The sequence below is a fragment of the Lepisosteus platostomus genome, chromosome 3 (genome assembly GCF_059453375.1).
Source record: "Lepisosteus platostomus isolate fLepPlt1 chromosome 3, fLepPlt1.hap1, whole genome shotgun sequence".
NCBI classification, from domain to species: Eukaryota; Metazoa; Chordata; class Actinopteri; order Semionotiformes; family Lepisosteidae; genus Lepisosteus; species Lepisosteus platostomus.
In genome coordinates, this window is record NC_142613.1 from 38,655,422 (window position 1) to 38,681,805 (window position 26,384).

General features: G+C 35.1%; 1 protein-coding gene across 1 annotated transcript in view; it reads left to right on the forward strand.

Annotated features, from left to right (window-relative positions):
* Window positions 1-26,384, forward strand: part of sntg2 (syntrophin, gamma 2) — a 166,213-nt gene that overhangs the window by 106,976 nt on the left and 32,853 nt on the right. The window contains exons 10-12 of the mRNA XM_088623452.1: window positions 3,255-3,384; window positions 5,294-5,332; window positions 9,157-9,273. Coding sequence (XP_088479578.1) covers window positions 3,255-3,384; window positions 5,294-5,332; window positions 9,157-9,273 — 286 coding nt within the window. The remainder of the gene's footprint in view (window positions 1-3,254; window positions 3,385-5,293; window positions 5,333-9,156; window positions 9,274-26,384) is intronic.

Sequence of the window (26,384 nt, forward strand, 5' to 3'; positions counted from 1 at the left end):
TTATAATATAATATAATTAATATATTAATTAATTATATAATTAAGTATACAATTATATCGTTATTAATTTGTTTAGATACGCGATTCCATATTATATCCCCTATTAATTAATTAATAAATTCTAAAAGTATGCGTTCGTTTACTGAGATAATGAGCATATTCCCAGAAAAGGTTAAAACATAATCACTTTTCACAAAGTATATAAACTTAATATGGTCATATATATATAACTTAATATGGTCACAAGAGACATACATTCAGTTTACCATTCATTTATACCATTTCATTACTGAGCTTTGATTACAACTTATACACTAGATACTCAAAAGCGAGTACGTCACTCATAGGAATTAAAGTGACATCAACTGGGGTTGAGGTAACAATTGAATTCTCGAGCTGTAATGTAGAATGTTGAATACTCATCCAATTTATGTGGATTCAGATGTCCCCTGGATACAAAGGAACAGCAACAGACTGTTGCTGCATCCAATTGACGTCCTCTGGCCCGGTCCCAGGCAGTCCTGGTGCGGATGGACGTATGGGAGAACGAGGGAGAGATTCCTGCTGTGGTGCACTGGCAGTGACTCTCTGAAGACTGGTTAGTTAGTCCTGGCTGAACTAGCAGAGTTAGGGTTAGGTCCAAGCAAGCCATACTTTTTAGACAGGAAGAAGGCCGGTTCATTCTCAATGTAGCACTAGTCCTGAATACAGCTGTCAACAGTTCCGACCATAGTTCACTTGTTGATCAGGCGAGCATTCATGGTGGGTTACCGGCGGTTCACAAGGCTTGGTGCTGGGCTAACCCCAGGCGGGTCCTTTGGTTACGTGTGGGCGACCTCCAGTATCGCCACTTAATACAAAGTAAAGTCCTGGCACTCGGACATACTGCCCATCACGTGATTGTCCAAGCTGAGTCTGAGAACGTCCTGTAGGGGCACCTTCTGGGCCCTGTGCTGCCTCTTTTATCTGGAGGAACTATGGTGGTTCTTTGGTTGAAAGTTTCACGGGCATTCGAGACCCACGTGGGGTTACTCTGCCCTACCAGATCATGATTGGCAGATCAAGGTGGAGTATGAGTAACAATGCTCTCTGACCTTAGGGTTGTAAGCCTCAGGATGAGACTCTCCCTTGGAATCTCCCAGAGAGTAAGGCGCCAGAAAATATGAAAATATTTAGAAAATATGAAAGTTTGAATATGGATTCAGAGATAATTTAGAATTAGTTCTCTAGTGTATACAGTATTCTGAAATTGATCTGAATCCTCCAGAGTCTCTACAGAGTAGTAGCCTAAGTAGGGAGTAAGAAGCAACAGTAAGTCTCGGACGAGACAGGGAACAAGTATCTTCCAGTACAGAGAAGACTGGCTGTGGAAAGGTTGCTGAGGGTGGTCAAGGGAGCCGTGAACAAGAAGGTTATGCAGATTAGGTGGTCGGCTATATGAGATAATGTGGCGGTCAGAAAAGAGGGCCCCAATGGAGGGATCATCCTGTAGGATGGAAAAGTTGTTAATAGTCCTGGGGATAGGAAGTGTGTTGGGGTGGTAGGGAAGCACCAAAGGAATGCAATTGTTACGGTGGGAGTGAAGGGGACAAATTTAGGCATTTGTCTGTTCCAACTCTATAGAGGACTGAATTCCTACACATGCGAAGAGGAGCCGAAGATCTTTTGGGAACAAATATAGTGAAGTTTAGTATGATAGTTAAGAATTAGGCCTATTTGTTCTTGTACCATATTTTCTGCACAACAGACTAATGTTTGAGTGGCAGTTGGTAATAAAAACAAGACCTGAAAACACAGAGCTCCTGCAATGTACTGAGAAATGTAATTAAGTAGCCATCAGCAATCTTTTCCACAGCTTACATTTTTTAATAAACAGTATCTTGAATGGAAGCACTTGTGTGTGGCAACTCCTAATTTTGTATAGAAGATTTTTCTTTTTTTGGGATTATAAAAAGACAGTGGTGATGTTCATGGAAAGAATATTCAATGAATTTCATCATGGTTTAGTTTCATCTGTCAATATCCAATATCCCTGGCATCTTGGCAGTCAGTGCCCATACATGCATCACAGAAACTGTCTAAACCAGGAATTCTAATCATGTGTCGCTCATACAGTATATCAATGTTTAAATCACTGCTTTTGAGAGACTTGAACTCTTAAACATTGTTTAAATGTGGAGGTTGTGTGAATGACAGACATGCTTGTTTTTGTTATTGCATGTTTTTGTTTACAAAGGTTTGTTTCACAGTTTCTGTTTAAGGGGGAGAATATGTGAGGGTTTAGCTTTCAAAATAGCTTTATTAACCGATACTCTACTGTCTGATTTAAATCAACATATTTTTCTTTAAATAAAGTGTGTTCACCATTGATTGTTTTCATTTTGTTTAAATAAATGTGAAATTATGTGCCATAAAATGAGTGAGTCGTTTGTTAAAGATGTGTTTGAACACTTTTATTCTACGTTTTGCTGTTTATTAGGTTTGACAGGCTTTAAACTTCACATTGACAATTTTGGGGATCTATTAAAGAGCTGATTGATTGTCTACCCAACAACAGGCAAATTATAATTTGTCTAGGGGGGAGCCCCAGACACATCTGATTAATGAAAAGTCTACAGTGTATTTATACCAGAACTCTTGTTTTTCAGAGGAGCATCTGAAAAGGTGTATTCTATTATGTGTTACATAATGCATTAGGAATTTAATGTATGTTAATATGGGTGGGTGGGTAATGGTGGGTGTTATTTTGTAAAGATGTTAGCATAAGTGTAGTAATAACTGTTTAAACAAGATGAGGGCAGACTGGCCCAACTCAATGCCTTGATAAGAAATCAGCTTAAGCAGGTCTTTTTAATGTCGATGTTGCAAATGTAATAACATAGTGTTTAGTTACCATAGAAGTAATAAATGATTTAACATTTGTTTAGATAAAAACATATTAAAATGTCTTGTATGTTTTTTTAATTAGATCATCTGTGTGCCTCTAATCTGTGTGTAGATTTCTTGATAGAAAACAAAAACATTAACCAAGGCATGGTATCATTATGTAAATATTAGGTATTAATTAGTTCAATCAATATTATTAGTTATTGATAATCTTAATATGTCTGTCACTTAACATGAGAAAAAAGCACTCAGATTAGTACTGACAACCACAAACAACAAGTTCTATTTGCATCAAAAACAAAATTTAAGAAACATCTCATTTTCTACTTCCTTTGACTTGTCATCCCTTTACCTTTGTCTTCCACTAGGTTAAACAGCTTTGAAGTTCTTGCCTTAGATGGAGTAAGCTCTGGTGTTCTTCAGTTTTGCACAGCATCAGAAACCACGGACTGGCTGCGATCAATATCAACCAATGTCAATGATTTGACACTTCAAAATGTACGTATACATACCGAGTATAATGGAATTACTGTATAAGAGACATTTTTCACCTTTTCAGTGAAGGACTGCAATTCCTAGAACTCTAGATCATTTAATGCTTAGCACCACTTATTTTAGCTCTTCAAGAAATCTCAAACCATACAAAGTATTGTAGCTTGGAGCTGAGGAGGGGCAAAATACACAGGAGTAGTCCTCTTCATATTTTTTTAATGACATCATTTAAATATAATAAACCCATTAGTAGAGGTCTTATAGACATACAGTGTAGTATTCTCAACATTCTGTAATCTGTATTGGTTGGGTTGCTTTCTTTTATGTTATTAAAACATGTCTTTGAAAGATGGAAGCAAAGAAGAATACCCAGTGAAGAAAACAAACATGGCTAGATCATGCAAACTCCACAATGCTACACAAGTTAATCCAATAATTATTAATTTAAACTTTAACAATTAAAATAAACTCATACTGATCAATTCATCATTTAATCCATTCATGAGAGATTTATGAGAGATTTATGTGAAAATTCCATATTCTCTCCCTGATAGGTCCTTGTAATGTGGTATTTTTCTATTAAACTGATAATGCATTACTCTATAATGATAAAGGTGCTGTGAGTGTGTCACAACTACCAGTAATTATGCATACAGTATGTATGTAAACCTGAAATAAACACATCAAGTTCATAACAGACTATAATACTTTATGCCCCTGAGCCTGAATGCATGCTATATAAAACCATTTGGGCCTGTCTTTTTCTTTTTATAGGTGTTAATATAATTATCCAAAAAAACTCAAATTTAAAATACAGCTGAAAAAAACATTCCTATAATTTCCTTTTGTGTTGATTTATTATTAAATGTAGTTTTTACAATTAAAGTAAAATCTAATTTTTCCCCTAAATCAGTGTATACTTATGGAACATATTGTTTAGCAAGCTGTGTTTATATTAGTGGCCCAGCTTACAAAGGAATCGGATTTTGTCAAAAAACAACTCCACACCATATAGGGAAACTGTTCATGCTGCCAAAAACATGTCTGTAGAATTTTGATAAAAGACCTGCTCTAGGCAAATTCCATAGTACTTATGTTTACTTTATGTCATTATCCTTTTGCTCTAGAGTGACCTTCTTCTAATTCACAACCTAATGAAAAATAAAATGTCTTTGTCCAACTTAATTAAAGGATAATAACCTTCTTCACCGTATTCCATTTTGGAATCCCACTAAACAGCATATTTCATTATGTGCCCTCATATTTAGTATGCAGGCGATGGAAAGATATTGTTTACTGAAAATGTAAGAAAGAATTGGTTCACAAAGCACCCTTTACAAGGAGATTTTTTTTGTATTTCTGTCATTTGCTACTTTCATTATCAGCTTAATTTTATACATTGATTTAGAATTTCAGTGTGTACTCTATTAGCAGTGTGAAACTATTTCTCACTATAACACTATGAGATGTTCACCATTCTGATGTCAATTGGCTTAAAATACTGCAATGTTTATGTCACATATTAAAAATAAATATTTTTTGCATAAAGCACTGTGCATTTCAGCATACTGAAAAAGTACTTTTCCCCTTTCATTAAGATATTTAAATTACAAATTATTGTTCTCCTATATTTTACATAAACTGAGCAGAGTGGCTAAAATAAATTACACTCTAAAATCTCAAAATTACGAAAGCACACCTTACTAACATTGTACATTATTTTAGGGGACAAAAGTCTAATCAAAACTCCCAATGTCCACTTTTTACTTCATGGAATGTTTTGCAGAGGAATATTTGCATTGCTCAATTCTATGTTGATATTGAAAGACACTAATGTGCACCCATTTGGTAGTTTATACAGTATGTAAACTATTCTATGTATAAGGACCTGTTTTTTTCCCGTTTCTTTATACAGATGAAAATGGCCAACAAGTGCTGTGCACCTGATGACCAGGTAAAAAAGAAATCTCTTTTAAATATGAATGTGTCTCATTAATACAGTAAATAGAATCCCTTGCTCAGTACAGGTTTTTCCTTTGATTTAAACAATGAGATTTAAAAATCTAATCAGGGACTCACTAGTAACTCATTCCTTTGATTGCTTTGTTTGGATTGCAAGTTGATTACTGGAGGTCAAATGTTTCCATCATGGTTAGTTTCCTGGCTAGATTTCTTGGACATAAGTATTCAGCTGACTGCTAGTGTAGCTTAGAGTTTTGTCAGCAGGGAAAACCTGGGTACCTCATTGTAGTGTTGCAAATACAGATTTCTCTGTTTGGCAGTAAAGTTCTTGTTTATCTTTAGAACTGCAGCATAGAAAAAGAAATCTATGATTTGTTAATGTATGTCTCAGAAGTTGAGTGTACTGTATATAGTCTGTCTCTCACATTCCAGTGTGGGAGGCTTGCAGAAGCTATTTTGAGTTGTAAAAGGTAAAAGGCATTTCTTAAATAATTCACAAACTGTCAGGCTGTCCTTATCTGGCCTTATATATGTATAAAGATTTTTAACTGCACAACAATGTATTAGACATTGGATGTAAGTAAAAAAAATACCCAGTGATTATTTTGTCTTTGAAATATAATTTCAATAATAACATACAGTATATATAAAATCAGATAATTGTGGATTTTATATAGTAATTATTTTCTTTGAATTGCAAAATATAATTTCAATAATAACATAATTATATAATTATATGTATTTTATATATGTTACAAATTGAGGGTTACAAAAATGGTGAAAATCAAGATTTGACCAAGTTGTTCAGCCAATAAGTAAAATAGTTACTCATAACCCTTATAACTTTTAAATGCTTTTTCTAGAATATACAGTACCTTCTGGGACAGCTTTGGTGAAAGGAGTAGTAATCTAGGCACACTTGGTTAAACAAATGTTTATTAACAATGACAAGACACAACACTACACACAACAAAACATACAACAGGCAAGTTGTCTACACTATTTACAAACAAGGTGTTTCAGAGGCCTAACATAATCTAATCACCCAGAGAACGTTAGACTGCTCCTAAGCATTAAACTCTTAATGTCTACAGGGGCCACATAAGAGGTAATCTGCTTTTTAACTACAGTAAATGCAACACAAACTGGAGTTAAATCTGTCTCTCTGCACCCCAGATGCCACAAAATAAATGGGAGCCTTTATCTCTATTCTAGAAATGCATCCACAAGCAGGAAAGACATTTCAAACCAAAATATCTTTTACCCTGCAAACACAAGTTCCCTAAAAACACAGTATAGCAAGCTCTCTCTAACAAGGTTCAAATACTTAGCTCCAGTCAGGTTTTGTTTGGGTGATCATGAAGTAGGGGCTCTCGCCTGGCTTAAACTTCGAGTTCCAACTGCTCTTTCTCCTCTCTCTCTTCAGTGTTGTTTCTTGCTGTTCTCCTTCCTTGTTGTCTCTTTGTGCTTTTAAAGTCATTTTATATGGTGTGTTTCTTTACTGCTCATTGACAATCATTAACCCACAACTTTACAATGGTTTCTGATCAATTGTGTTTTTGTACTGTGGGAGTAAATTGGAACACCTAGAGAAAGCCCCCACATCTCAACAAACATCCTCTCTGCTTTGAATCTAGAAGTGCTTACTGCAAGTGTCACAAACTTAATCTAAAATCTAGAAACACTTTTCAGTCAATAAACTCTAACAATTCTAAGCACCTGCAATGCCTTTCTGAAGACTGTAGATTTTTTTTGGTATTAATTGGTCTGGAGCAAAATGTGTTCACATTTTATTTTATTCAGGTAAATGTAGGAGTTTAATTCTAACAGGAGATAGCACTTGCTAGGGGAAGGGTGAGTGTAGTTTTCCCATTAAGCACAATATAGTATTCTGATATTCTGATGACAATTTGTAATGAACTGTAATTCATTGAAAAAAATACATTGAAAGAACTGTGATTCAATGGCCAAAATAAAAGAAAAAAACTCACAGTCAAAAAAAACGAATCCTCTATGCCTGGTACTGAATACTTTACTCAACTCCCCATTAGCTACATGTTTTGTATGCCTATTCAAGTAATATCTGCATAGTCAATGATAAAATAACTAGTCACAGCACATCCTTTGTGAGTTCAAAGGAAATTCCCTTGGATCTTTCAAAAAATAAATGGAAAGGTCTCTTAGATCAATAAAATACTACTTCTCACAGAAGCAGATGGCCTATCTTATTTGCAATCATTCTTATGCAAATGTCATCCTTACCCTCTTGTGTATAGAGCCATATATATAATATATATATATAATGTATTTTTAAAAATAAACCATAGAATACTACAATATACTGTACACAGGGAACTAGCGGTTGTGGTGGTAGAAGTTAACTAGAAGGTTATTCTCAGATAGGATAATTCTATCATAAAAGCAATGGTTACTCTCCAGGCTATCATTGTACAGTAAATGAGATTAGAATTTGTTCTTGACAGACTTATTAATTAGAATTTGATTAAACTGATGGTTTATTCATCCATCCATTTTCTAGCCGCTTGTTCCAATTCAGAATAACAGTAGAGCCAGAGCATATCACAGCAAGCAACAGGCATGAGGCAGGTAACACCCCAGAAGGGACGCCAGTCCATCATTGGGCAGACACACAGACAAAACTATTACCTATTTTCTCAGTAGCCAATTATGTTTTTGGACTGTGGGAGTAAACTGGAACGACTAGAGAAAGCTCACTCAAACACTGGAAGAACATACACACTCTATGCAGATAGCACCCCAGGTCCAGAAGGGAACCAGGGTCCCTGTGCTGTGAGGCAGCAATACTAACTACTGTGACACCATGTCACCCATAATGGTTTAGTGTAAGAATAAATATAGTTCAACTATGTTGAATAACTAAAAGTATTGACCAACTTTGCAGAAATGAGGGCATACAGATTATACTACACTGTACAGATTTCATGCAAAGCTGTGAGTCTGCATGTACTGTAAGTTGATTTATTTAAACAGCTGCAACATGAAAAACAGTGTATGATAAAGTAATGGAAATTGGTACACATGCAAATGAAAACATTTAGAATATGTTCCAATGGACAACAAATGGAATCATCAGGACCAAATGTCAGTCCTACATGTTGCAATACAACTCATACATTACATGTTACAACAAACCAAATAGTGTTGCACTTGCCTTGCACATTGCCCACTAATATTATGATAATACATTATTGTAATATTGTTACAGTACTCTAGTTCGGGTAGGTAGCTGTGTCAGCAACTGCGTAAGCTGCAAAGGAACAAGTAATAGGTTTAGTCCATGCTGGAAAGAGAAGAAAGAAAACAATGTTTCAGCTGTGGAGCCTTCTTCAGGTGTAAGAAAGATAGGGCAGTCAGGAGAGATAATATAGCATGGGAAAATAAAAGCCAAGAGAGAGGAGGAGGCGGGAGGGGAGTGGACAATCAATTGGTGGAAGGTTGAGAGAGGGGTGGAGAGGTGTGAAATGAAACCTACATATGAATAGAGAGAATTATTAATAGTAGTAGACACAGTAGTAGTAGTAGTAGTAGTAGTAGTAGTAGTAGTAGTAGTAGTAGTAGTAGTAGATATAGTATACTATTTACTGTATATTGTAGTAGTAGATATATAGTAGTAATATACTATAGTAGAATATTGCTACTATATTAAAGAACATTTTCTTTGCCCTGGGAGCATAAAATATTTAAATAAACATTTAAAAATAACAATCCTTTTATTATGACAAGTATTGTTTTGGGAGAATTTTCTTGTCATTATTTGAATGGTTTCTTTTGCAGATTGTTCACATGGGCTGGGTCTGTGAAAAGCTCCAAGGAAGTGATGCCTCACAACAATACAAGTTTAAGTTCCTGGCACTAAAAGGCTCTTTCCTATATATATTTAGCACCCCTCCGGTAAGTTCACTATGCCCTTGCAATCATTATCAGCACAATTAGAAACACTGAAGAAAGTAAAGCACACATGAACATACAGTAGCATTGCTTTATATCAAAAGGTGTATATTAAAATGAGGCAAATTTTACATACAGATGCAGCCATGTAGAATGCACAATGTGTTAGTTGGTATGCCATGGTAGGCACCACAGTATCACAGAGAGCAGCATGTCATAGCTTTTTATTATTCAAATAAAGTGATATAGGACTTCACATCTCTGTAAAACTGCCAAGTGATGCAATCAATCCTTAAAGTAAGGCAGCCATGGCAATATATGTGGTTGTCAGACAAATCAGTACAGTATTAAATGTCTATCAACCTGTAAGTGCTTCCCTGCACTAATCATACTGTATGTACAGAATACTAGCCGCAAACTTAATAAAATTTCATTAAATACTCTACAATGATTACATTGCTGAGATAGAATGTTGCTACCACAACTCAGAATAAGATAATATACTGTTTGACACTTATACTATACAATTGTATTTTTTAAGTACAGTATACAAAATTATTTGTAATTGTTATTGAATAAATAATAATTAGAAAACGAGTAATTTTATTTTAGATTTTAACTAAAGAAAGTATTACTTTTATTTAATTGTGATTATGTAGTTATTATTACAGAAATATATTATAACAAAATTAAAAGAAATATCTTATATTGCTTTAATATCTTTATTTAAAAGATATAAAAACAAAAAAGTTATAATCAAAATTATTTATAACATTATTATAATATAATATATTAAAATAAAAATTTTAGGTAGTAAATTGAATGACTTTGTCATGTACTTTAAGTGCATTTTCGCTGATACAAGTATGCAGTCAATTTAGATTAGTATATTTAAATTGTTAATATTGCAATACAGTATGCCATTATATTGTCAAGGCACGGTATGCACCACTCTAAATCTTTAAAAGTAATTTTAATGATCGCTTGCAAAACAGTGGTGAAAATAATAAGATGAAAGCAGTCTGTAAGAACTACGGTAATAAATGTAGTTGATGTATATTAATATCTGTGGATATTCACTGACTTCCTTTATGTCTGTGGGAATTTGGGAAATGTACAGTACAGTAGTTTTTTGTCCCTGTATTCTGCTAACGCACCAAATTAAAAGCTATATACCATGAATGAGACAGTTCTTGTTCCATTTTAAATATAACCTTTAGAAAAACAAATAAAACTATTCTAGAAATGTCACAAAATCACAACATTTTGAAAATATTTGACTTGTGTCAATAATATGCATTTTTGTCAATAACATGTGCTAATGGTACATTACCAGTAATAAATGAATAACTGGTGTTTGGAATGATGCATTCAAAAATACAATGAAGACGAAGAAGAAATTACATTAATTAAGCACTATCACCAGTCTGAGGTATTTATTTTTAAAAATGTTCCCTTTTAAAAGCTGAAAATTATTTTTTTTGTCATTAGGGTAACATTTATTTACTTTACATTTAAATTTATTTAACACAAAATATAAGCTCAATGTGCAGTAGTGATTACTGCAGGCTTTCTTGTCCATTATGCTGATGTTATCTATATCACACCATACTCTTCACTTTTAAATTGAAGTTTGAATTCGGTTTAAAATGAAAGAAGACATTTTTTTGCACAGAATAAAATGACCTGGGGACTTAATTCAGAAAAAAACACATAAAGGAGTATGGTGCTACTGTATATAGAGATCTCAGTTTGAAATACTAGACCTGGTAAATGTACTGTAAAAAAATACCTCCACATCATATAATAAGGATTAAATAGTATTTGTGGTATGTAATTCTTTCCTTGATTACTTACCAAGTCAGGTCTATTCTACAATATATTCCAAAAATTCACTAAATTAAAGCTGTTACATCAGGATTTAATGGCACATCTCATTAGGAAAGAATGGAGAAACAATATATTTTCTGTTGAAACCCTGTGTATATTTTGTGGCAATGACTGGAATTAAACAGCATGTGAAGATATACTATCAGTTTCGTATGAACTGACATGGTGCTTAAGAAAATAGAGGAGTACAGAAATTACATTGTCTACTTAATGTATGTCATCATTCATTTCAAATAGACTGTGAAGTCTTTTCTCTTGGTACCTTTGAGAAACATTAAATTAGATCTAGCAGGATGCAATAAGCAAAAAATCAATTTCATTATCCTAACTATTTATCACAGAAGCACTTGTCAAGGTCATGTTTCAATAACTTCTAAACCACTAGGAAATATAGGAAATCCTTTTTTTACAGTCGTACATCCACATGAAAATGCAGACCAGATAATAATCCTCTACTAAGTCTGCTTTCTAATTTATATTTGGTCTTTTATTTTTTTTTATATTCATAAATGTCTAATAAATATTGGACAGCTAACAAAAAACAAGAAAAACACTCATAAAGGATACAAAAATAGAACAATAGTGGAAGAGACCCTACCCACTGTCCCTTTTATCAAGAATTTAATATACTGTACTACATACTGTACAGTAGCTCAACGTCCAGGTGAAGGGAAATGCTCACGTTTATGAATACATAACAAAATACATGGATTCAGAATCAAATTATGCTGCTAATTTGAACATGTTTTAAAACTACAATATTGCAATAGACATATACAGTATTGCACTTAGGTACTCTAGTTCTAATCCTTCACTCTTCAGTATGAAGAAATCGGTGAGTTGACTCTTTTAATGCCTTTCAGGATTCTGAATACTTGTATAAGGTCCCCTCATTAAGTTCTTTGTTCAAGACTAAAAAGGTTCAGTTCTTTTAGTGTATCAGTGTAGTACACGATTGTTCTACTCTAGTTGATTCCAAGGCAGCAATAACTTTCTGTAACATGATGACAAAATCGTGCTCAGTATTGTAAATGAGGAGTATGGGGCGGGGTCATCCCAGTTAGGTGAGCAGCATTCTTGAAATTCTCACAAGGAAATCACTGAATTGGCTGCCTCTAGAATGTCAAGCTTCCTATTAAGGCAGTTCCTGAGGCAGTTGGAGGTTTTCTTTTAGAAAAAACCCTCATGGTTGAGTATAACAGTGAGCATTTAAATGAAGATGCAGTAGTAAGAGAGGTCTTCTTGTAAAACAAATTGCAGAATTTCCCATTTTGGGGGTAAAATTGTTTGCAGCCTCTGTAGTTTTCTGGGTCGGGATGCCGGTAAACAAGAAGGTGGTTAATGAGCGCACCTGGCCAACCGGAATTGACTGAGTGAGGCTCTTGCCACTGCTATCTGGGGAATTACACAGTTACGGTTCATGTGGAAAGCCCCTTGCCAAACTATCAGAAAGGAGGATCTTTCGTATATCCCTTTGTCTAAATTCTGCACTTTTATGTATAGATCCTAATCTGTCAAGATAGATGTAAATAATGTGTCATTATTACAATATGTTCTCAAATGCTATTAATCTGTAATTTGCATTATGAACTAACTTTGTTTCCATATCTATTTCCAGTCCCTTATCAAATTTCAAAGGAACATACAAAGTGCAGCAATGGGAAACCAGAAATCCTCTCTAATATTCTGCTAGGATAATATTGATGTATTATTGATTTATAAATACATCTTAATTTTCAAACTCCTTATGTTCACAATAACTTTTTACTATTTTGAAATTAAATGAGAGCCATTTACATTATTTTATGTAATACTGTAATACTGTGTTCTGCTAAAGCACCATACTTCTATACAGAATTTTATGAATATGTAGAAACATATAAGCTCAAGTCAATAGTGCAGGAAATGGAGGAAAGAAAATGTCTACAAGTTTAGTGGTTTTATTTGAATACAAATGATATATAATGAAGCAGATTGCCTGCAAGATTTTCACATTTAGCCTACTTTGAATGCTGAAGGTCTATATTTCAAATATTTAGAAAATGCATAGGACTATATCATTGATTATACTTATTTTATAATATAATGAAATCAACACATGCAACAAAAGTGAAGGGGGATGTGGTAAATCTTGTTTGGCAATTAATGTATTATTGACAAGTCATATCTCCGGTTAAGTGTCATCTGTCGTTTTATAATGCAATCCGCTGAATACATGATTTGTCAATGATCACCATTAGTCACTGCTGATTTGGCTTCAAACTGTCTGTCTGAGGGAACGATATTCACACCATTAGGACAAGGTCATCTGAAACCCACATGAGGTTAAAAAAGCAAAGACTCTGCAGCAAGGGAGGAATTCAAAACAGTTAATAGTAGGAAAGGGCTATTTATTTACCATGTTTTAACATACTGTAGCTGTACATGGTAGTGGTCTATCCCCTAATCTGCTACTATAAACTCCAAATATACTGTATAGGTCACTTTGTTTGGTCTTGTACTATTATACAGTACAACTTGTATGCACAAAGTTCATTTGCCCTATACACTTTAAATAGAATCTGTGAGCTTTCAATTACACACAATACGTTCTTCTTCACAGAGTTTCCTGCAGTTACAGTGATATTTATTCTTAAAAGTCAGAAGGCTCCTACTGAGTAGAAAATCAGTTTAACATGTTAACCTTCTTATAAGATTTAGATTTGATGCTTTGCTCAGCTAATACATGCAAAAGTACTTATATTTTAAAAAGAATATAATCCTAACCTAGTTTGCTGTCTGAGACATTTATTTTGAACAATCTAAAAATGAACACTATTATCTCCATGTGAAATAATGTTTTTTAAATAACAATTTTTTTATTCAAATGTTATACAATTTGTATTAATTTTGTTTCAATAGCAAAGGTCTTATTTTCTTTTATTATATGTATGGTTTGGCTACAAAACACATTTTTCTCATATTTATCTTAAATATATTAAATTAACTAGACTGGGATTTCTACAGATAGAGGTTAAATGTTATCCTATGTTATTTAGTAAAAGTTAAGTTGAAAATATTTTGAAATCTCTTCAATATATAAGCACATATTCTACACAGAAACACATAAATAAATATTACAGTGTATCTACTGTGGTTAATGATACAATACTACTGTACTGTATATTGCTTTTGTAGTAGTAGCCAAGTATTTATTGTGTATGAAACACATAAACATACATACATTTCTTGTCATGATGTGCAGGTGAAAGCATTGTTTCATTATTTCTTGTTGTGTTTCGAAATCTGGAGGTGACCTTCAGATGTATTTATAATCCTGATGAAATAGGAATACAAATACGCTATCATGGGCTTTGAGACAAGAGATTTGGAAGGCAAACATAAATCCAAAGACAAAATTTAGAGTTTTCAAACATAAACTGGAATCTTCACATATGTTTTTGGAGTTGCACAGATGAAGCTTTTCTGAGGCTAAACTACAAAAGGAAGAGACTGGAGTATGCTAGTGTTGGTGATTGAGGTTTTAATTTGCTTAAACAATCATAAATTGAAACAGCAATTTGTGAGAGTACTTGACGACCTATATGAACCAATCAAAAATAATAATTTACAGTCTCACACAAGGATTCTATATATACAATATACAATTAATTTATATAACCAAAACATGCATAACAAACCACAAAAGTAATAGAATATATTTGTGAAATGATCTGCTGTGATGCAAAAGATGATCGTTCACTTTTTCAGGGACTACAAAGATCAACTTTAATAACTTCAGAGTTAAAATACACATGGACTTTAATGTGTTTCAGTCCAGTTCACAGGTTCTATCTGTATCATATGATTAAATCACATTCATATTCTCATACACATGAAGATATGGCATTTACCATCATGACCTAATCATCAAACATGCATTTGAATTAATAATACAACTTTTGAGAATTGTAATGTGAATAATGAAGGTTTATACTCAAAGGTCCTTTGGGCACCCATCCTTGATGAGTTTAAACTTTGGTAAGATGAAGCTGGGTGGATTGATCCATGGCAGGTGCTCTGTGCTGGGAGAGAGAATGAGCTTTTGCCCTGCTTTGCTTAGCAGTTTGCATTGGCCTCTGCCGAACTAGCAGCTTGCTGACTAAACAGTGTTTATACAGTACAGTCATCATCTTTGGGTCCAACCTCAAGCTAGACACAAGGGGAAGTCAGACCCTTATAGGCCATACCTTTATTAAGAATGTTCTGGATGTTGACAAAAAGAAGGGGTCCAAATGTCTAATTTTAATTTATCAGGCAAACATAATAGTGGATTCAAGAACGCAAGATTTCTTCTGTTTCAGAGAGAATATCTTTGACAGAATTCTGCATTGATTCGCTCACTCGGCCTGGCTTATTAGAGAAAAGTTTTAGTCCTGATATAGACTGCTGTAGCGGTGAGGCTTATTAATAAGGCAGAATTAAGTGTTTCTGAGCTTTCCCAAATTAGGCCTCATTTCTCTGTTCATCTCTGTGGTGCAGCCAAAGAGAAACCATTCATGCAAGGTGATTTAAGGTCCAAGGACAGCTCCCAAAGGGGGATGCACTTAGCTAAGCCTGGCTATCATGATCAATGGTCACCCATTGGCGCCTATCTGTCTAGGGAGTGCCAGTTGGACATCTGGACTGCATTACTAAGTGTCAGGACTAAGTGACTCATATCTCACCTTGATCAACCAATCAGGGACTGGTAGGGCCGAGTAACCCACGTGGGACTCTGATGCCCAAGGAACTTTCAGCCAATCAATGAGCTGAAGTTCCTCCAGGTAAAAACAGGCAACACAGAGAGCCTGGGAGATTCAGATTCAGATTCAGATTCAGATTCAGATTCAACAAGATTCAGACAAGATTCAGAAGGAATTCAAAGGAGAATCCCAAGGGCAGGACATTCTCGCAGCGCGCCTCCTGACCATCCTGAGACTCAGCCCGGACAACCACGGAACGGCCAGTGTGTCCGAGTGCCAGAACTTTCCTTTGTTCTAAGAGTCTAGAGTGGAGGTTGCCAGAGAGTAACCAGCAGCAGGCCTCGTGAACAGGTCGGAACTGTGGACAGCTGAATCACTATTCAGAACTAGCTCTTCATCATAACGAACTGGTCCTCTTCCTGACTTGCTGGGACCCACAGTCATCTTTTCTCCTGTGCACAAACTTTGCTAGTTAATGCCAACAGTGAGCATCAGCAGCGCACCGTCGCAAGCCGCACAGCACAGCCTGGCACGGAGCCAGAGAGCGCGGATTGGACAGCAACAGCCTGCAACTGTTTTTTTGTGCCCGCAGGAGATCTGAATCCCCAAAGATTGGATGAGTATTCAACTTCAATGCATTACAGCTCGAGAATTCAATTGTTATCCCAACCAGTTGATATCAATTTAATTCCTAAGAGTTATGTACTTGTTTGAGTATCTAATGTAGAAGTTGTAACCAAGTTCACTTTACGAAACGGTCTTAATGAATGATATACTGAACGTATGTCCTCTTGATGTGTAACACTTTGTAACTGATTGAATATATATCTTTTGTATTCTGATAACCCTCTCGATAAGATCTGTTAGGTTTATATGCATATTCTATGTATTAATAAATGTATCCTCGTGTATTAGTACCTGTGTGTGCGCGTTGTTTGAGTTATGTCGCATGGTTGGATTCTAAAGCCATCAAAAGAATCAACTTTGTGATTTACTGCTACAATTAATAATTGTCTCAGTAAATGCCCAAACCCTACAGAACTGGTGCCTTCAGAGAGCCACTATGATTACATATTTGGCGTCCCTGAACCGGCTATGAATCACTACACTGCTTAGAGTCACATGGGTGGAAGTCAATTTGCCAGTTTAGATAGTGAGTACTGGGGAGCCAGTGGTAAACCAGCAAAAAGTGAATTTGGTTACAGTTTTCATAGTATAGAATCACCAGTTGGTAATTGGTTGAGATGTTATCAAGTTTGGACTTGGTACACATCCTAAAGATCATTAGTGGATTAGTGGATTTTCTTTTGGGTGATTCATCAATCCCTGTGCCTTTAAGATCATGTCCAGATGTGCACATGACTCTCTGTTAAACATCCAGGTGCCAGTGGTGGACATCCACAATGGGGAGTGTAGATCATCACTGTCCTGGGGAAGATTGTTATCCAAAAGACAAATGTATCTATCTTACTTTCCCACATGCAAAGACCACCAGATCATTCTGTGACTGAGATGACAAAGACAGGGCCTCTTTAGCTACATTCCTGTGCCATCACACAGACATGCAGGAAGTTGCTTAGTCAAGGCACACAAAGAATATTAGAAACTCTTTGATAACAATTAATTCTAAGTGAAATAATAGGCCTTGTTCCTACACCAGGTTATATCTAGACATACAGTAATTGGAACCTTGTTTTAGGTTAGAATAAATGATTGAGCTTTTTGGACAAACTCAGCAGTGTTACATTTGACATAAAAATGTGAATCTCATGAAGGGAAGACACTCACTGTGAAATATGCTGGGGGGGCCTATCATATTTTGTGGTTGAGACATACATCCAAATCAAAACAGAAAAACTGTACCAAGCGGCACACCTCCAATAAATGCTTTCAACTAGCCATATCAATCTCCAGATTCAATTCAATAGTTGTTTAAGCACAAGTCTGTTTGAATTCAGAAACCATAAGAACTGGTTGTGAGCAGTAATACAAAAATCTCATCCAGCCATCTCTTGAAAGAACAAAGAAGTCTTCTAGACTTTCTAGACTTGAGCTACAGTATATGGCTCGTTAAGATAGTTTTGTGCACCTAAATTAATTTAGGTTTGCCACAAAAAAGGGTTTTATTTCTAATGCTAATGATGGCTTTTATAATTAGTTTTTTTGACTGTCTGTTTACTTTGTTTGTCTGTCTGTTCAAATGATTATGACTTTTAACCATTAAAACTACACAATATGTAAACTGCAAGTCTAAATACTATTACAGTACATGGCACTGTATATCCTAGTCTCACTATTACAGTGTTACAGTCCACCTGTTTCATTCAACATTAAAGTAATGCACAAATTGATGTGCTAGTTTTTATGATGCATGTTATTGTAATTATTTTTCCAGTTCAGTAATACTGAACTCTTTCTTCTTCAGATTACATTTAGAATTCATCCTGAAAATCTTGATTCTCAAAGGATACAAAAAGAATGGTATCGTAACAGCAATCAGACTAAACATTCCTTCAATTTATTTCTATTTATTTAGCATAATATTAGATACAGAATTTACTTGTTTGTTTCAGGAAAATGTGTACAGAATATAATTATTCACTGAAGATGAGGGAATATTTCACAGAATAAAACATGTGGCACAATGTTTCCATTATGATTAACCTGAACAATCCTTCAGTGTCTGCTATTTTAGAACAGCATTGTGAAATAATACATTCTGTCTAATGTCCTTATACTAATATCAGTTTATATTGATGATATTTTATGAGATGTGCTCCTGTCAGAGCAATCTAACATTAAAGAAGGATTAAATTCTAGAATTTTACAGGTATCACCATTGCACAGCAATATGAGGATATAAACACCAGTGGGTAATCCCAGCAAGAGTCAGTTAATTACGTAGAACAACATCTAACCAGGCTACTGGGCTCAACAGTCATTCCAAACAAGTGCCTTTCCCATTTGAACTACAAAAGAGACACTCATTCTTGTAACTGTTCACAAAAAAATGAAACAGATTATCAATAAAGTATTTGGGTTGATGTGATTTTATTTCAAGAGTTAATTATTAGTGGTAATACAACATTAATGTTCTTCGTTACAGGTGATAGAAATAGTGTAAGTTAATAAAAAGCACTTTGCCACTGCCCACAAATGGCATTTTTTAAAAGAAATACTTCATTAAGAATATAACCAAATATATATATATAAAATTACTGGTATATTGTACCTCATATCACTATATATTTTGTCTATGTTTTGTGCATAGCTTTAATTTTTCCATCACAATTTAAAACATTAAAAAAATACTCACTATAGCACCCAGACTGTATGTGGTGACATACATATAGCCAGAGATAACTTTCTTATAAAGCATGAATACATCAAATTTTGATCATTATCAAATGTAATTTAAAGATGAATTTAAGGTTGATAACAAAAATATCTTGTTAAAAAAACTGTGCTGATTTAGAGAGAGCACCATTACATTTTCTTCATAGAGTAGCATTGCTGTGAGCTCCATTTTCATTCCTTGCAAAATACAGTTTTATGATTATTAGTTCTATGTTCAAAGGCATAATGGAACTTAATAATGCTCTGGGATATGCGTTCCACAGACAACTGCAACAGACCTCTGACTGTTCTGTGAAATGGCTAATAAACAAATACCACCACTCTCCTGTCTGTCCTTTAGACTCTAATATGTCTCATGTCACATTATAGATTTAAATCGCATGGTCTTGAGGGACACCACTGAGGCAATGAAATGCTACTCAATGAATAATAAATGAGGATAATCAAAACACCTTTTAAAACTAAGAAATAGTGAATGCATGTGGGAAAAAAAAGACAGACTTGAACTGCCAAGGTCAGATGTTCTGCTCTGGAATGAGTTGAGTGAGTTGAATGAGTTGGCTGACTCTGTATTTGGCACAAACAGTTAGTAATCAAACTCTGTTATTAATTACCGTAGGTGAACAAAATCTACTTTGCCATGCTGTGTAATGATTTTTCTCAGTTAAGCCCAAGCTTTGTTGCACACATGTACTGTAATACGTATAAGTCTAAATAGCTCTGAGGAGACATGGTTTTCTGTGACTGGTATGGATAAAAATATAACACTGATTCCCAGATACAGAAGAACATCTTTCCCTTATGTCACATTTATTTTTATCAAGATTGATGATATAGGTGTTTTAATTGAAAAATAGCAGTGGAAATAGCAGTTATTCAATTGAAGTGGTCTATTATTTATTATATATTATACAGTATTGTAGTGTTCTGACCCCTAGCATTGCCTGTCCTTTGACCTTGACCCTGATGCCTTTAGCCATTCTTAATACTTGCTTTTACCCATCGTATTTAATGGAGAGGAAATTTCCTCTTTGTCCACATCTGTCAAGCACATGCCTCTGTCTTTCTCCTTTACTAAATGCCACCCCCTCTCTGTGTTAAGTATGACCTCCTGTACAACTAAAGGGTAATAAAGCAGAGTGAAACTGAATCTGCTGCTAATGTCATTCTTTACTCTGACACAGTCAGGAAAAAGGAAGAATCAGTAAAATGTTATTTATTATTTGCACAGTTGATACACAAAGTTATCAGTGAGAACCTGATCACTTCACAGATGTACTGTAGGCACTGTGGGAGTTACAGCATGCAAAATGGCTAATGTCACATGACAAAGCTTGCATGATTCTCCCTGTCTTTGTGATAGTATATCAAAGTCATAGAAATAATGCTTGTATTGCTTCTGATCTGCTGGGATTATTATCTTAATAATCCCCATCTATGAACTGGCTTCCTCACTCTGTTCTCCTCCCCACTGACAGCTGATGTGTAGTGAGTTTACTGGCGCACTATGGCTGCCGACACATCATTCAGGTGGTGTACAGAATGCTTTGAGTGGAGTGCCCAGAAAAGTGGTACATACATTTTAGGAATTATTATCAGTATTAGTATTTGTATTATTATTATATTCGTATTAGTATTAGCACACTATCAAATATACCTGTACAAATAACAAAAAGCAATTAAGCAATCACAGTACCTTTTTTACAAAAATCAATCATACTTTTGGTACTTGCAACACTGAGCTGAAACGTTTCTACATTTTAGAAAGTTACAATTGCCTTTTCAACTTAAACCTTTACTGTACAGTATAGATGCAGCCATTCAAAGTGCGCGGCACAGACACGTACCGGAGGTAATTGGCTACGGCCTCGTGCATCGTGACGCGCGTTGACGCAAAATACCGCGGTACATGATTGGTTGACCGACAGGAGCACTCGTGGTCCGTTGGTCTGTCGTAGAAAGATTTAAATGTCTTAACTGTGCCCGTTTTAGTATTGAATATTTCTATGGAATTTTACCACTGAAGGAAAATCTTAGTGCCTAAGCATAAAAAGAATAGAAGCATACTGCAACGCGTGTGAAGGCCATAAACGATATTAATTTTGGAACATAAACATACAGTATATTGCTGGTCTCGGTACTTTAAATAAAAAATACACACCAGTATTCCATTTCTCCCTAAACATTTTAAGCATCGAAGTCTTTAACTAACGTGATACCGGAGTCAACAAGCATACTTTTAGAATTTGATTAAAAGGGAATATAATATGGAATCGCGTATCTAAAGAAATTAATAACGATATAATTATATTCATGTACCGCAACACAAGAATAGTACATGCTGTACATTGTCTGTTGATAATGTTTCTGTAGGGCTTTTTCAGCACTCTGCAAGTGACCTTGCCGGTGGCGGTGTGGGTTAGGTTCCTGACTCCCATATCACATGGTGAATGTTCGAATCCAGCTGAAGCCATGACTTTTTTTTTAACAAACATTTCTGTGAAAAACTAAAACTTTTCCCTGGGTCAGAGATTAAATAAAACCTCACTCACACCAAACAAATGTATATTTCTAAATATCACAACATGATTGAATTTAAGTCATTTTAATAACAATGAATAGTCACCTATGCGTTACAATATAAACATTTATATTGATTTAAATAGTGTTTTGATTTAAATAGCAAATGCGTGTTTAAATATATGTGTTTTTTTATTCACAATCAGACAAATGCAACATAAATTGATATCTTTGTCTTCTAGGTATCTTTCAGCATAGCTTTCTCCCTGTTTAGATTTATTTTTCTTGGGATCTTGGGATCAAACGTGGAAAGATTAGATTGTAATCATTTTTATTTTTTAAATACATTTTAGAAAAGTGTAATCTATACTAAAAAGCTGTACACCACCTGCTATAAAGATACATATTGTAATACTTTCGGGTTCGGATAGGACAGACACTAGAACTCAGACTTGCGGAGTTAAAGCAAGTTAAAGCCTTGATTTTATATATCACCTTAAAAAGTGGCATCTCAAAGCAAAGTAATTACCCAACACTGATTGTACCCATCTGTCATGCTAATAAAGCATCTTGAATTGAATTGAATTGAGAGAGATGGAGGGCGAGAGAGCACAGCCAGGACAGACAGGCAAATAAGATACACTCCACAGACACATATGCACATATAGTTAAATTCTTACTTGTTTTTCAGGAAGTTAAAAAACACTTGATTTACTTATCCAGTCTCTTGAAATAAAATGATTTTTCAAGCAATGCAACTAACGTCGGGCAACGTGTTTTTTTTAATCCAACATTGACAGCCACATCTTAAATCTTGTCAGTCAGCTCTTTTTTCTCTATTTGAATTGTGGCGATTCAAACAACCTGGGATAACAAGTGGTCTCAAAGTCACCGAGCTCACAGAGCTTCAACAACAGATGACAATTCCCTTAGTCCTTCCTTAGTCTTCCTGAAATTGTCAGATTATGAGTGAATAAAAGCATTTTATTAAAAACACGTTTGTGTTTGTTTGGGAGCTATATTATGTATTTTTCATATGTAAGATATAATGATGTGTTCCTGCTTACACATCGCACAACTTTAAAAGCTAGAAAAACAGGTTTCGATTCACATTATCTGGCGAGCCTTGTTTTGTCAAAGGACGGCACAAAAAAAGCAGACAATACACAAGGGGGGAGGGCAAGCGAGAGAGAGTTTTTTGCCTTCTGTCAAAAAAAAACAAATCACTCGGGGCAGAGACTCTGGGGGGATCATTGTGTGGTACAGAGCGGAGCTCAGTCACTCCAAAAAAGTAGAAAAGAGAGAAGAGTCAACAATTGATTTAAGGACGATCTGTCAAAGTGCAATGAAATACAATATTGTTGTTGTTGTTATTGTTGTTTTTATCCTGTAAAGCGTTTTGAGAAGCCACCTTTAAAGGCGATATATAAAAGTGCTGATTCTTATGGAATGTGTTTTCTTTCTTCTTTTTTTCAGCATGGAATAAACCTATTACTTGATTCTTATGGATGTCCTGTTCCGCCAGGGATTTAAAAAAAAAAATGTTGTTTTTTTTAAATCGCGTATCTAAGGAAATAGCAGTATAACCTTGTTCATGCACAAACAGTGGCATGTTACATTATTTATTTGGCTGTCTCCTCTTGCCAGAAAGCTCTAAATTGCATTTTGAGTGTGGTTTTTGACTTTTTTAAAATTGCAACCCATTTTGCAAACCCAAAGCTGATACTGTTTAGACTTTTAATTATTTTAAACTGTATTACAGCATTACTGTATTACAGCTGTATTACAGCAGCACAATGCACAATGCAACGTAAATTGCAAAAATGCACTTGGAATCTGTCCAAGCCCTACTTTGTCAGGCATTTTCTTTTACTGTAACGGACACAAAAACTCCCTTGCTTATCATTCAACCGGAGCTCGAAATATCACAAGGATCCTCAAGAGCACAGCAAAGACTGTATTAAAAGAATTGCGTATCTAAAGAAATTAATAAGATATAATTATATTTGTGTACTGTGACAGGGCTGTGTAGGGCTGTTTCACCTCTCTCTTCATGTGACTCTATTCAAAAGCCATCTAGCAAAGAGGGGATGAGAAGATTGACAAACTAGTATACTTTAGATCTTTTTGTCTGAACCGGGGAAAATCTGATCATGTTTCTCTATAACAATAATTAAAAACATTATTTTACATATCACCTTTATGTGATATTACCTTAAGGACAGCACATACAAGGGTTCATTGCACAATGGACAGCGCAAAGAAATTTAAAATAGTCTTCTTTAGGTGTGAGGGCAGGAGTGGATCGCAGCAACAGGGCACGTGTATCCAGAGAGCGAGTGATCAGAAAAAGGAACAGCTGTTACGCCCAGGTTTGTTCGGAAAACTGCTAAGCCCCTCACAAAACAGGAATTGATCGATGCGATCTATAAATTCTGGGAGGAAGAACTGACCGAACAAAATTGTAACAATTTTATTAACAGGCTGTTTCGTGTTCTTCTTAGGATTGTTGACCGGGGCAGGGGACATTCGGGAATGTGAGTCTGAGAAAGACAGTCTCACGTTTGTGGACAGTCTGTCCACAAACAAAACATTCCTGTTAGACAAGAGGAATGTAAAAAATACAATTACTTTTTGTCAATGAAAACCGGTGTGTGTGTCTCTCTCTGCTGGATGTCTCTCTCTCTCTCTGCTGAATGAATAAAAGCATTTTATTAAAAACGCGTTTGCGTTTGTCTGGGTATTTACTTTGTAATCAAAGTTTTTTATTATTGTTATAGAGAAACATGATCAGATTTTCCCTGGTTCAGAAAAAAAGATCTAAAGTATACTAGTACTAATCTGATCAATCTAACTGCCTGTTTCCTGTGCTTTCTCTATCCTTTAAAATAAACTATTATTCCACAATGCAGGGTATTACATAGCCAGTATCACAGGCCAGTTCACAGGTTTGCATGCATAATTTAATTTTGAAAGCCACTGAGACATCAGGTACTACTGTTGTATTTATGAAAAAGAAACAAAACAAAAAGCATACTAATAACTGTGCCATCCTACTCCTTAGTTAATACAATTGATTATAAACAGTTAACATTGTTAGCAAAATATTTTGAATTACATTTTACCCTGTTTTTTCTTTGGTTTTGTATTTAACTTATTATATGATAACCAGATTTAATGTATATTTGAACAATGAAAATATATTTTTACAAGATGTGGGGGAAAGTGCAACAACTTATTACAGCGCTAAATTCAATATTATTGATTACTAATAGTTTATGCTTACACCTAACTTTCTTAATTAGATGTATTTAAAACAGTGAACTACTGTAAGTGTAACATAACATTCAGAAATACAATCGAGAATAGTTTTGTGGTGTTTGTATAGATGAAACGTTCCTTAAAAGTATAACGTAACAAAATTAAAGATTAAAATCTGTAATCTTTCCACTTGTATGTCATCGGAAAATACAAGAAGTTTCTGCTTTGTCTAAGGATGGTATCAAAAAGTAATTTAAGTGGTGAGAAAGCTGTGCTTAATGATAATTAAGGGACTTAAAAGTAAAAAGAGATGCTTCATATTGCTTGACTAATTTTAAAAACTAAGTTATAAATGCAGACGCACTCTCTGTGCAGCGCCGGGTCTAAATATCTAAATATACATTCGCCTCAAGCAGAGGCCGAAGAGCGCCCGGCTGGGGTGGGCGGGGAAGGGCAGGACAGGAGTGAAAGTGGTCAGGGCGGGGTTTAGGAAGGCCGCCGACCAGTGTGGCTGTCCTACAGTGAAGCGGGCGTACAGTCTGGGGAGGTATCCGTTTTCCTTGTAAATAGTTCCCTGCTTCTGCACCCCTGGGTCTTACTCTCTCTCTCTTTTCTCTCTCTCTCGGGCGCACGGGCGGTGTGTTGGCTCGCGCATGTTGGCGGGCGGGGGCGCGGGAGAGCCGGGCAAGCAGATGGTGAAGGAGAAGAAAAATAAAGGCTTTCACTTCCTTTAACTCCGCAAGTCTGAGTTCTTGTGTCCGTCCTATCCAAACCCGAAAGTATTACAATATGTATCTGTATAGCAGGTGGTGTACAGCTTTTTAGTATAGATTACACTTTTCTAAAACGTATTTAAAAAATAAAAACTATTACAATCTAATCTTTCCACGTTTGATCCCAAAATCCCAAGAAAAATAGATCTAAACGGGGAGAAAGCTATGCTGAAAGTTTATTAAGATACTTAGAAGACAAAGATACTGTATCAATTTATGTTGCATTTGTCTGATTATGATTCAAGAAACACATATAACTAAACACGTTAACACTAAACACATATGACTAAACATATAACTAAACACACGTTTGCGATTTAAATCAAAATGCGATTTAAATCAATATAAATGTTTATATTGTAACGCATACTGTACAGCCTCCATTTCTCTTATCAAAAATGACTTAAATTCGATCATGTTGTGATATTTAGAAATATAAAAGTCAATTTATTGTCCATAATATTGCTATTCTATTTTTTCGAAGAAATGTTTGTTAAAAGAAAAGTCATGGCGCCAGCTGGATTTGAACACACAACCTGCAGGTTAGTAATCAGGCACGTAGACCAGTGGGCTACTAGGGAAGTCGCAT